This window comes from Lycium ferocissimum, chromosome 2, assembly GCF_029784015.1.
Source record: "Lycium ferocissimum isolate CSIRO_LF1 chromosome 2, AGI_CSIRO_Lferr_CH_V1, whole genome shotgun sequence".
In the NCBI taxonomy this organism is placed as follows: Eukaryota; Viridiplantae; Streptophyta; class Magnoliopsida; order Solanales; family Solanaceae; genus Lycium; species Lycium ferocissimum.
The window spans coordinates 59,030,870-59,044,672 of NC_081343.1; the positions used below are offsets into that span (position 1 = coordinate 59,030,870).

At 36.6% G+C, this 13,803-nt stretch overlaps 1 protein-coding gene across 5 annotated transcripts in view; it reads left to right on the plus strand.

Annotated features, from left to right (window-relative positions):
* LOC132046367 (putative disease resistance RPP13-like protein 1) overlaps window positions 1-8,959 on the plus strand; it is an 11,718-nt gene extending 2,759 nt beyond the window's left edge. The window contains exons 1-3 of one of the 5 annotated variants that reach the window (XM_059436982.1): window positions 1,058-1,257; window positions 2,983-5,841; window positions 8,431-8,958. In XM_059436982.1, the coding sequence (XP_059292965.1) occupies window positions 3,008-5,821 (2,814 nt within the window). In that variant the 5' untranslated portion in view covers window positions 1,058-1,257; window positions 2,983-3,007 and the 3' untranslated portion in view covers window positions 5,822-5,841; window positions 8,431-8,958. Of the gene's footprint in view, window positions 1-1,057; window positions 1,258-2,982; window positions 5,842-8,423 lie in introns of those variants that run through there. The other 4 variants (XM_059436983.1, XM_059436980.1, XM_059436979.1 and 1 more) reach the window with 4 other exon arrangements.
* Window positions 8,960-13,803: the final 4,844 nt, after the last annotated feature.

Here is a 13,803-nt window from a genome sequence, read left to right on the forward strand (position 1 = left end):
TACACGAAATAATTGATTATGAATTAATATTTTGCTAATTGATTATGGATTATTAATTTGTTAATTTTTTATTTATTGTTAATTTATTTATTTGTGAAATTGTCAAAATAAAGTTACGCATTAATATAAAAATAACACGAAACCCTAAAAACATAAATAACTTAAAGCTAATGACAACAAGTCTTCAAATAAAAAATGAGCAAATTTTTCAACCACTAAAACGACAATCCGAAGTTTTGTGTATCCTTGATGTCATTGAGCTGCACTTTATTAATCGCACAAAAATAAATAGGATTCTATAAAATATTCAAGTTTTTGGAGTCTCGGGCAGACGATTAATCTGTGTGCGTATGTAAAAAAGTGTGAAAGAAAGGAAGAAAGAAAGAAAAGAAAGAAAGAAAAGAAAGAAAGAAAGAAATAAAAAATAAAAAAAAAATAAAAAAAAGAAGAAGACATCCTTTAACGCATGAAAATCATGCGTTAAAGGACTTCACGCCCCCCCCTCTCCGTTAAGTCCTTTTGCGCACTTTTAAATGCGTTAAAGGTACTTTCTACCTTTTTTTTTTTCTTAGGGTATTTTGGTTCATACCCTTTTTTTTTTGGGTTATTTTGGTTTCGGAGAGAAGGAGGGAGGTGGTTGGGGAAAAAGCAAATAAAAAAGTTAAATTTCTTTTTTTTTTTAAAATTATGCAGATAGGGGGGAGCAGGAGCGGGGAGGGTTGGTAAAAAAAAAAAAAAAAAAAATTAAAATTCAATTTTTGTTTTATCTTTTTTTAGGGGGAGGTGTGCGCGGGAGGAGGCGTGGGCGGAGGAGAAGGGAGGCTAATAAATTTTTTGGATTAAGTTGGGTTTTTTATATTTTATAAAAGATTAAAAAAAATTTAAAATTTTTTTTTAACCCCAATCTTTTTAATCTTAAATTTACTTGAATTTTAATTTTATGTAATCCCACAAGTTACCTGTGATAATTTCACGACTAAGAAGGTCACCGCAAGCTAAATTCTTCAGAGTGGATAAATCATTTTGGTATTATTTCTTCTCTCTAAAATCTTTTTTTCCAAATCTCTCAATCTCCTTCTTTCTCTCTTCATTTCTGCCCCAATTCTTCTTCTATTCTCAGGTTGTTCTTCTCTCTAATATAAGTATATTACATCTTCACTGCTAGAGTAGAGAACAGAAAAAGATCAAGAAACGCAAAAAGATTCACTAATATTTCTAATCATACAACAGCCTCCGCTCTCTAATTCTTCTAAACTCGTGAGTCCTTTTCTTTTTGTTCGCGCTCTAGTGTAAATTATGAAGCTTGTTTATGTGTACTTCTACTCTAGGAAATATGTATTTTGCCTGTGATTTTTTTTCTTTTTCTTATTTAATACTGATGCAAGGAGAATGTAGGTGGGTCTAAGATTCTTGGGGGGTTTTCTTTCATTTTTTCTATGTAGCTAGTTCCATGGCGCTCTCTCTCTTTTTTTTTTTTTTTTTTTTTTTTGAATCTTTATATGTGAGGTTTCTCGAGGGTTCTTTCTTGATATGCTATAGTGTTGCAACTCGTTGTATGTACTTTAGAAGTGAGAATGATGTCATCCGCAAAAAATAGATGTGAAAAATGTAGTGCGGCTGAGTTTAATCGGGATCCATTTGAAATAGAGGAACATGCATTACGAAGAGAAGTCATAGCTGAGAAGTGAGACCTATAAAGCCCGTTTGGATTAGCTAATAAGCAATGTTGAAATTAGTTTTATACATAAATAGTTACAGGGATAAAAGCGCTGAAATTAATAATAGGTAAATGACTTGTTTGGCAAAATGGTGCTACTGAGCTGTTCTTTTGGTAAAATGACTAAAATACCCTTATTTTTTTTTTCCTTACAAAAGATTATAAATTTAAAAGTATCTTTGCAAGGAAAAGAATGAACAGTGGATATGGAATTGAGAGGAAGTTAGAGGTTTTGTTTTTGAAGAGGCAATTTAAAAAATATTAAGGATAAAATAGTAAAAATCTTGGTCAAATTATAAGTGCTTATAAGTTGAAAATCCATAAGTTGGGAGTGACCAACTTATGACTTTTGACTTATTAGCACTTTGGGTGTTTACCAAATGCATAGATAAGTCAAAAGGTGCTTATAACCCAGTTTGACCTGGCTATAAAGCTTAGCTAAACACTCTCATAGTGTGCGACTAGGGGAATGGCAGGCCAACCGAATAAAGTTGTTTTATTTGAGGCTTTCCCCAACAATCTTGAACATTTCGTGTCCACGCTGTGGTTTGCTGTATTCACTGGAACAAGGAGACAAACATTGTGAGACCTAAGAATTTGCAAGTTTGGCAGAAACAAAGGATTTAACATGTGGAAAGAAACACTTGGAGATGGAGTGGACTGAGAAAGGGCAAATTTAGAGTTAGTTGTGTTACCATATGCTGCTATAGAGGGATAAAATGAAACCTAACTGTAGGGACTTTATAAAGAAAAATGCATAAGTTGGTATCCTATGTGTAAGGATGTGAATCATTTGCTGCTCCATTGCTTGATAACATACTGGTTGTGGTGTACCATAATAGGGTACACTAGTAAAGTAGAAAATCAGTAACTATGGGCCCAAGTGATGTAAGTGCTCCTAAGCTCCTTTACCTTTAAGACTGTCTATCCTGATATGTTCTCCAGTGAGTGCAAAAGTTTGGCCTTAAAGCTACTGATTGATGGAATAGAAACTGAGGATCCAGATACAATAAAAGGAGAAATCTGGAATTGTTACAAAATATGTTACAATTACTACTGTGTGAGTAGCAAGGCAAGAACAGGGGTTTATTCCGCAATTATTCTGCCTCTCTGTGTGTGTATGTGTTGGTTTTGTGTGTTAGTGTTCTGACATACAGAAACATCAGCGCAGTTTATATATGTAAAATACTATCTTTGCTATCTTGCTCATTTATATTTGGGTATTGCATAAATTGGTTTATATGTCTTTTTTTTTTTTTTTGTAGGAGTCGAACCAAAAACTTGACATCCATGGACTGGGATAAAGACTTTCGATCCGGGTTTGCTTCGGTATCTCTCTCAATATTACTAGCTAACTTCACATCTCTTGCCGTGAGAGAGATAGGCAAAGTTATCGGGGTTAATAAAGAGCTTCGAAAGTTAGAACGTACGCTGTACAAAATCCAGGCAATGATCGACGTTATTGAACTTGGTTATCCTACAACATTGAACAAACCATGGGATATTTGGCTAGACGAAGCCAACAGACTTACATATAACGTAGAAGATTTATTTGAAGAGCTCATAATAGACTTAGGTATTGGTAGAGGAGAGAAAATAGTAGGTCAAGAGCTGCTGACTCAGTTTAAGCTTACGACGCCAAATGTAATTAGCGCTCTGGTCACAGAATTACAAGAACTTGTCACAGAGATGGCTAAGTTTTTCATGGTTGACTTGGTGAAACTACAAGTACCTAATCTGGTCGTAAGGAAGCGATGTTGTCATGGTTATTCCAGTTCTGTAGATGAAGGACTCATGATTGGGAGAGTAAACCAAAAGAGGGAAGTCCTAAAAATGCTGTCTCTGAATGGTGTATCTGTCATTTGCATAACAGGTATGGCTGGCACTGGTAAAACAGCATTTGCTCAACTACTTTTCAATACCAAAGAAGTGGTGGATACATTCAAATTAAGGATATGGGTTTCTGTATCCCTAGAATTCGATGTGGTCAGAGTGACAAGATCGGTAATTGAGTCTGTCTCAAAAAAAAGCTGCAAGTTGATGGAACTGGAATTGCTGCAGTCCACACTAAAAGAGTTACTTTTGATAAAAGAACTTGAGAAAAGAAAAATTTTAGTGGTATTAGATGATTTTTGGAGTGAAGAGCATGAAGATTGGGAAAAGTTTTATGCTCCTTTTAAGGGGTCTAATAATAGCAAAGTTATAATCACAACCCGGAGTTCAAAAGTTTCATTAGTTGTTGGTGCAGAAGCATTTCATCTCCCAACTCTTTCTGATGAAGATTGCTGGGAAATAATGAGACAAAGACCATTTCTCAACCACCAATTGCACAATTGGGAAGAAGTGGGTTTTCAGATAGCAAAAAAGTGCAAAGGATTAGCTTTGGTGGCCAAGGTGCTTGGAGAGTTAATTCACTGTATACCTGATGAGGAGTGGGACTCAATACTAAAAAGTAAGTTGGGGGACTTGCCACAATATCAAAAAACTGTAGTCCCTGTTTTCTTGCGTAGCTATTATTCTCTCCCACCACACTTAAAAAAATGTTTTGCCTATTGTTCGCTGTTTCCCCCCGGTCATGAATTCGAAATGAATACATTGGTTCTGTTGTGGATGGCTGAAGGGCTGATTCAACCAATAAGTGAAAGAAGGCAAGAAGACATTGGGAGAGAGTACTTCAATGATCTATTATGTAGGTCTTTTTTCAACATTCCAAATGAAGACCCTCATGTTGAGAAAAAGATATATAAGATGCATGAGCTTACTCTCCACATGGCACAACTAATTTCTTCGAGTATATGTTATCGTGTGGAAGATCCAAGTTCTTATTCTGTACTTGAAAATGTTCGGCACTTGTCCTTGTGTTATGGCGATGCTCAATCCATGGAGCTACAGAGGTTCCCCAAATGTGAGAAAGTAAGGACATTGATGTGGCTATGTGCTGGTGATATTGGTAAGCAAGTCTCATTTTTACTGGAAAGATTTACAATATTAAGAGTCTTGGATTTGAAATCGGGGGGGATCACCGTATTACCACATGAGGTTGGCTTCTTAAGGTATCTTAGATATCTTAATGTCTCTAACAATAGCATCTGTTGTCTACCACAATCAATAACTGAGTTGTCTCGCTTACAAACATTAGTCCTAAAAAACTGCCCATTGCTTACTTCTTTGCCAGAAAACTTCAGTAACCTGACCAGTCTACGACATCTGGAGTTTGATATAAAAGAACAGCTTGAGTGCATGCCGATAAGATTCGGAAATTTAGTGAATCTTCAATCGGTGGATGCTTTTATTGTTGAAAGCGGTGACGGGCACACCATTCAAGAGCTGAAGGACATGACATGCCTTCAAGGGTCAATTTGTATTACAAAACTTGAAAACGTAAGGGATAAAGAGGCAGCTGATAGTGCTTTCTTAAACCTGAAGACGCGGATAAATAAACTTGAGTTGGAATGGAGAATTCCTGGGGATGGCAATGTTCATCTGGAAGTGCTAACGGGTCTTCAGGCTCATAGAGATTTGAAGGAGCTGATAATTACTTTATATTGTGGTTACAGCTTCCCTTCCTGGATTTCTGAGAGTGACATGCTTAGGGTTGTACACTTGAGAAGGTGTCTGGTCTGCAACACTCTCCCATCTTTGGGGAAACTTAAATTCCTTGAGTGTCTTATTTTGGATAGCATGCCTTCATTGAGAGTAGTCGACCATGGTTTCATCGGAATTGACGGTTCGGTAGGTTTTCAGTCACTCAAGTCACTAAGTTTTGTTGATATGCCTCAATTGACTAGATGGGTGTGTTTGGGATGTCTTCACATGCCAAAACTTTGTGACCTGAAGTTTGATAAATGCCCGGAGCTACTGGATATACCTTCACTGTCCCAATGCAGTTCTCTCAAGAACATAGAAGTTTCAGGATGTGAAATAATTGGAACTTTGCCAGATTTGCCAGGGAATCTGGTTTCTATTGAAAGTCTAATCATCTCTAGTAGTCCAGCTTTGACACAGCGATACCAGGTAGATGGTCCAGACTGGTGGAAGGTGAAAATAATACCCACAGTACAGATTGATGGAGTGAAAATGCCCACAGTGCCACAGCAAGACTAAAGTTCACGGCATACAAGTAGGTATTTTTTATATCTCCTAATGTCTGCGTTTAAAGAAAAAGACTAGGGACTGGAGTTGTAATTGCTAATTTGATTTGCAAAATGAGAATATGCATAGATGCATCCTTGCTTAAATATACATATCTTAGTGTAGAAACGTACATCATGAGACACACAAAAATTGAAGTTGTTATGAAAACTGTTAATTGGTCAATATTACTTTTTGAATACCTTGTCTCTCTGGATTGGTTAATATTACTTTTTGAATACCTTGTCTCTCTGGATTGGATGGTGTTCAGAGTCTCAAACTGAGAAATAGACGAAATAAGCTGACATATTCTGTGAATTGTTAAAGATATCATACAAACATCACATTGCATGAATGAAGCAGCAAATTTAGGGTTATGTTCAGTTACAATCTAGGCAGCTTTTATTTGCCAAGAATACATCCCATTAACCCTAATACGCTTCTAGATACTCAACCTAGGAGGAAAGAGAGTAGGATTTTGACCCAATAGTACATGCCAAACTTAGAGACAATAACGTTCCTCCATAAAGCATTTTTCTCACAGTTGAACCTCCAAAGCCATTTGCATAGTAGACTTTTGTTGTGGCTCTTCAAGTCTCGAATTCCCAAACCTCCCTGTTTCTTATTCTTTGTAACAATGTTCCATTTGACTAAATCAAAAGCCCTCTTTGCCTTATTGCCGTGCCATAAGAACTCTCTGCGTAGCTTGTCAATTCTTTTGATTACAGAACCCAACATTGGAAATGGAGACATGGTGTATGTAAGCAATTAGTCCAGAGGGCTGTTAATTAGAGTAAGTCAACCACCTAAAGAGAGATATTGATTTTTCGAGTTGGAGAGTTCCTTTTCATAACTCTCAAGCATACCATCTCAAATGGAAATAGAATTGGACTTGGCCCTAAGAGGCAGCCCCAGGTATTTAGTTGGCAAAGAATCAATATTGCACCCAAAGTGTTAGCCAAAAGATTTGGTATTATGGACTATATTCACTTGAAAAAGACCGCTTTTGGAGTAGTTAATGTGGAGCCCAGACACAGCTTCAAAAGATAGAAGGATAGCCCTCAGGAAAAAGATATGTTGGACATCAGCATTACAGAGAATTAAAGTGTCGTCCATATAGTCATATATTGAATGTGATAGATGTCCAGGTTATTTGTAGCCCGAAAAGAGGCAGGAAAACCTTGAATCCGATTTTGCTGCATAGCCTTACTCGACATTCTACTTAAGCGCACCATAACTAAATTAAAGAGGAAAGGTGAAATAAGATCACCTTGCCTTAGACCTCTATGCAGTGAAAAGAATCCTAGGAGCACCATTGATTAATACAAAGAATCTTACTGGAAATACTGAAAGATATCCAATTAATTCATTTGGAATTGTAATCCATATATGAGAGAAGATTAAGAAGAAACCTCCAATTTCTGTGATCAAAAGCCTTTGCGATATTCAACTTGCAGAGAATACCCTCGAGTCCCGCGCCTAACCCTAGTTTCAACACATTCGGTGGAAATAAGTGCGGTATCCGTAATTTATCTGCCCATGATAAAAGATAATTGGTGGGTTTAGATCAATTTGGCAATAATTCTTTCAATTTTCCTCAGCCAGAAGCTTAGACAAAATTTTGTAGAAGCTATCCACGAGACAAATAGGCCGAAAGTCTTTTAAGTTCCCTCACACCCTCCTTCTTTGGGGACCAAAGCAATAAAAGAGGCAGTAAGGCATTTCTCAAAGTCTCCTGGTCATGGAAATTGATTGGAGCATTAAATAGATCAGCCTTCAGTACCTCCTGATATTTCTGATGGAAACCCATAGTAAAACCATCAGGGTCAGGGGCCTTGTTCCCCATTAAACTGAGTCTTATAATATTGTTGTTAAACCATGCAGCTCAAAGTGTTGTATGTCAGTGAGAAAATGATGTACGCTTCTCATGGATAGTGCCGGGACTTCTGGCTGTCTTGTCGCTTTCATAAAGGCAAGCTATCAGAAGTGAATCTTCAACTTTTTTTGTCTTACCGGAGGATGAGATCCTTTAAATTGTAGAAGACAACAGGTTTCCAGTTCAAGTTTCTCCAAGTCATTTGCTTAAGCGTAGCTCGCTTTTCTTGTCCACACCAGGAACTTGAGGCCAGTATTTTCAGCAACAGACTAATCAATCACAAATTTATTAAGCTTGATTTTGAAAACGGCTTGTGCTTCCCTGCACTTCCTTTTAAGGGAACATTAGCTTGCAGTTAGCTTATAAATATCCATTTTTTCAGGATATTGGTTATAGCTGATTAGCTGTGTCACTTTAAGTTTCCTGTACAATCTATATTTTGCATGGGTCACATAATTTACCAAGTTTCATGTGTGAAACCCCTCCTGAACAACTATAAATCTAAAACTAGTGTCAGTCTGAGAAGTATTTTGAGAAACCAGACTTTGAACGAACTGCTGGTAGTCTTGTTCATATACCTCTGTGTTTCCTCTTAAAAGATTTCCTTCTTTTTTTATCAATTATCAACTAATTTTCAAGCAGCCTCTATTTTAAAAGTTTGCTAAACCTGGCTATTTTTGTTTTTGTTGTTTTCTCGAGGTTACAGGAACTTGGCCACCGACAAGAGAGTATTGTCTGATGAGGAGCTGAAGTGGAACTGTTTTCAAACTGAGCAAGTGAAAATTTGCTAGCTTTTGCTTTGCTTCCTTAATTCGCTGAAGCCTGAGTTTTGTTCAAAGGAATTCTGTTCAGAGTAGCTTTTGTTTGATCGATATATAGTGTAGATAACTTGGTTTAGCATCTTAGTATTGCAGAAATGTACTGCCAATGCAATATTAGAACGACACTAATACAGAAATGGAACTTACAAAGAAAAGATTGATAACAGGGGTGAGGCAACATTGGCAAAGTAATGTTCGTCTGTGCTGAGTGTCGACTAGTTACATTTCAACTTTGCTTTGAGCCAGTGTAATATAGGGGCAAACAATGGCCTAGAGCTCCTGATCAGTAATCATAAAATTGAGAACTGCATACAGACTAAAACAGTCTATCTTCCGGAGCTTAATCCATCAAGAACCTTAACATTGTTTCTTCTTAAGATCAATGTTGTATAGTCTTGTCAAAAAAGAATGTTGTATATTCATTCCCCCTGAAACTACCTTCTTGGTAGGATCAATGATGGAACAAAAGCCATCACTATGTAAAATTGAAGAGAAACATTGGTGAACTCATCCTCGAGCTTCGATAATAAGAGAAAACTCAAAAAGTAGTGATCTTGAAAAGAAAATGAACGTCATACACATATACACAGAATTTGTACCCTATGGCTTAGCCCCCTGATAAAGGGGCTTTATCAACTTACTCGAAGCATCATAAACTCAATCCAATATTACCTTACTGTATCAACAACTAGAAAATGAAAAGGAAAGGAAGATCAACGTACGCGAAGTTGTACCAAAAACTGCAAAAACATAGTAAATGGACCAGAGAATAACAAAGGAATTTAAGGTTCGAAGACACCCCTTTTAAGTGATACATTCATTTCTCAAAGGCGAGCAAAGATTACATTTTTAAGTCTACCGGAGCACGAACTATGCTAACCTAGTGAAGCTCACCGAATCATTTCCATCATTGTTTTTGCACAGAAACGATCCCCAAGCCAAATGTATCTCTTTTATTTTGACACCAACTAGTACTACTAAAACATAGACAAGGCAAGTAGTGCATGGACTAACTTATGTCCATCTCAAAAACTTAAAACCCATTTTTGGGAACTAAATAAACTCTAGCCTTAACAACAGATCCATTTCCAAGCTTAAACCCGGGACTAACAGGAAACCCGACAACTAGACCCATTCTCCCTCCTTTCCCCATGGAAATGGAATACTTCACCACACTTTCCATGTACTTTGGGTGAAACTCCGATCCATTGCTCGCCTCAAAATGACTTGGCGGAGTATCCAAAGAAAAGGCCAGCAAATGCAGCAGCCAAACAGCCTTTGCTAGTCCAAGAAACTCCCCATAAAACTGACTCCTTGGATGGTTCCCAGCTAGTACCTGACGTCTCTGCTCCAAATCACCAAACAGAGACTCCTCCATTTTGGGGTGCACAATGGCTAAATACTTCTTGAAACAGAAGTTCCCAAAACTACAAGTTGGCAAACTTGGGTGTAATTACAAGATCTTATGATGTCTTCAATGAAGTGTTTTTTTTTTTTTTTTGTTTGGAAACTCCAGGAAAACCCGCGGCACCGCTACTTGGTCTGCGCACTAGATGCTTGCCCCATTGTGGAATAGCCTGCAAACCCCACAGAGGAATAGCCTGCAAAACCCACAGAGGATGCACTAGGTAAACCCCCACTGTAGAATAGCCTGCCAACCCCACAGAGTATGTAAATCGCACTAGGCAAGCCCTGTACGACAGGCTCGATTGAGAAGGCATTAGTGGGGTTCGAACCCGTGACCTCCCTTTAGGGAGGCCTCCCCTCAAACCAACTCAGCCACACCTGAAGGTGAAGTGTTTTCTTATGCCTAGTCAAGTAAGAGCTTTTTTGAAGTTTGATCAAGTTGGGATGCCCGATTTCGGGTTCAAAACGAGAAGGAAGTGCTATACTAATACTGATGGAGTCTAGCATTAGTATTTGGTCTCTTGTTACATATATGTATGCATTCCTACTTACAAACTTACAAACTTTCAAAAGTTTTCTAGGCTTAACCTCACTCAGCCATGAAGGTTGGTTTCATTCAACTTTCATCATGTAATTGAGGCCAACGTTTATGTCCTTATCCGTGTAATTATGATTTTTGAAATGAACTGGTTGGAGTCCATTCTAACTCTTCCATCATAAGAATGGAACCTTAAAAATAAAATAAAAAATGAGCGAATCCAATTAGATTTTTATCTCTCATTTATTAATACATTTGCCTACCCATTCCTTCTTTTCTTCTGTGAAACCGCCTAAGTGAAGTGGACTCCTCTCCATTTTCCCCAAGTTTTATCTCAGATTAAGGACACATGACATGAGTTATAATTAATGGCTAAGATTTAATTCACTAAAACAAGATCCTAATCATAGTTTACATAATTAATAACTTATCCATACATATATTAAAATATTTTCCCTCTCTTCCTATTTTACTCTTCCTATACAGTATCTTTGCTTCTTTCGTTTTTCTTCATCCACAAAGAAGAGTTGAAAATCCCTCTTTCATTATTTTTGAATTGATAACCTACCCTCTATCTTTCAATTTCTTTTTGAGTTAATCTTTTAATTGCATTTTTTTCTTTCTGAAACTTTCTCTTTAAAATTAGCTATTACAGCGATGATGACACTTCAATATTTTTATAATCACGTAACACTTCAATATTTTTATAATCACGTGCCTTATTCATAAGAAAAAATGATTAGTAGCGTCATAATTGAAAAAATAGAAAATATCACCAATTGAATAATGGAGTCTATTTCTGCGTAGGAAAAACAAAAAAAAAGTGGGAGAAATAACCGGCTAAAGGAGCAAAGATATTTTAATGTGTAGGAAAAGTAAAACGAGAAGAGAGAGATATTTTAATATTTATGGATAAGTTATTGATTATGTAATAACCGGCTAAAGGAGCAAAGATATTTTAATGTGTAGGAAAAGTAAAATAGGAAGAGAGAGAATATTTTAATATTTATGGATAAGTTATTGATTATGTAAACTAGGGTTAGAGCCTTGTTTTAGTCAATTAAATCTTAGTTATTAGTTCTAACCAATGCTATGTGTCCCTAATCTAAGATAGAACTTGAGGAATATATAGAGAAGGAAAATGGAGAGGAGCCCAATCCCATTTGAAGATGGTCAGTGCTTTCAAAATTTGTGTCATTTTATATTCAGTCGGAATAACATAGAGCATGCGACGGTTTGGTCTCCAAATTGCAAGTCTCTACTTCTCGCTTCTTCTTTTTTTATTTTTTATTTACCAATTCGCTGATCATAAAACAAGACTCAAAAGTATGCGTTGCTTCTATAGTAAAGAGAGGATAAACTTAAAAATTAATCAAAATTGATGAGTAATTTTAGGCTATGTTATCTAAACAGAAATTGTTAACTAATCTATGTTGAGATCTGAACAGGAGAAAACTAAATTTTAGATTGAGTTGGGACATGAACAAGAGAAACTAAATTTTTCATACTGCGAATTCTTAATTTGCTTCTAATTAGAGGGAAGAATTTCACTTTTATTGTTTAGATTTCTTCTCCAAAATTGAAGAGTATAAAACAATCGAAGGTATGAATACAGCTCAATATTTCTTCTCAAATTTTTTTAAAGCATTACACAGTCAAGAAGATTATACAAAAATTGTCCTACCCCGTTGTCAAACAAATTCAAAAAACAAACTTCCATAAGTGCACAGTTCCATAAAATAAACTTCAGTCGTGCATTTTGAATTTTATATTTATTTGATCTACTAGCCACTTTTAAAAGTCTTCACAGCTTAGAATATTCCCACTACTCTAATGATCCCTATCTCAATTAAGCTTTTATGAACAAGACAAAAACTAGCCAAACAAAATAAAGCAGGCTTCTTGAAGTTGCCGCATCTTCAATCAAATAATATCAATACAAAATGTTAAGTGTCTCGCATTGGCACCATTTCTGGAGACAGAAAAGATCAAATCTTTTAAGCACCCACATGATTATTAGATGCCTCACGTTCATCCATAACTAAGGGAACTAATGAAAGTAATCAGTAGAACCTGTTGGACAAAAGTGTAGCAGGTTTACAAGTTCCAAAAAGATCCAGCAGTGCCATCACATGCTGATTTAATTAGGCCATTGTTCTTATCTCCTCCTATTGTATTCTGCCTATAAATACCAACTTTGATGCTTCAGTTCCATCACCAGTTTGAGATATCCCCTCATCAAAGAAAATAACCATAAGAGATGGCTACCGTTTCTTCAAAACGCAATCACGTTCGCTCAATCAGTTTGCCTGGGAGATCACACCCTACCATCCAGAGAGTTGAAGAGGAGCTAAACAAGCTCAAATCATTGGAAGTATCAGTTGCACCATCAGCTCTGAGCAATGGTCTAATCGGTTTAGAGAAATCATACAAGTGCATAGACGATCTTCTCAACTTGCCTCAAACCCTTCTCCCTCAGAGTCTAAATGCAAAATGGCTTGACAATTTATTGGATAAATCAGTGAGGCTTCTTGATGTTTGTGGCACAATAAAGGAACTTGTCTCACAATGTAAAGAAAATGTAAGAGATATTCTATCATCTCTCAGAAGGAGAAAAGGAGATTCAATTAAAGATGACAGCGTTGAAAGATTTACCTCTTTCAGCAAGAAGATCAAGAGGGATGCCAAAAGATCTGTCTCGACTTTGAAACAATTGGATCACGAGACTGCAGTGCCACTCTTGCTAGATGCAGTTCAAGATACAATAGCTGCAATTAGAGCACTAAGAGAAGCTAATGCAGTATGCATTTCATTTTTTCAAATGCTGTTGTCCTTTTTGTGTGTGCCACTTTTGAAGCCTAAGCCATCAAAATGGTCATTGCTTTCAAGATTAGTACAAAAAGAAAGAATAGCATCTGAATGCCAAGAAGAAAACTTGAGCTTGGAAACCTTTGAGGCTTACCTTGACAGCTTTGAAGATGGATTGGAGGCAACATTTAGGCGTCTGATTAGATCTAGAAGCTCGCTCCTCAATATTTTCTCCTGCTAATCTGGTAGTCGTTATACCAAACTGTAAATTGTAGACAACAGTTTTTGTAGTTATGCTAGAGATACACAATTTTCAAGTGAATGAATATATACCAATTTCATCTCTCTGTATATGTTGTATGTGGAATTCACCAATAGTGCAAACTATTTGTTGAAGTAGTTCTCTTAAACTAGGGGGTACTTGAAACAGACAAAACTCATAGCACGTCGATTACATACTTTCTCTCCATAATTGGCTTGATAACTCAAACGAAGGAGACCTCGC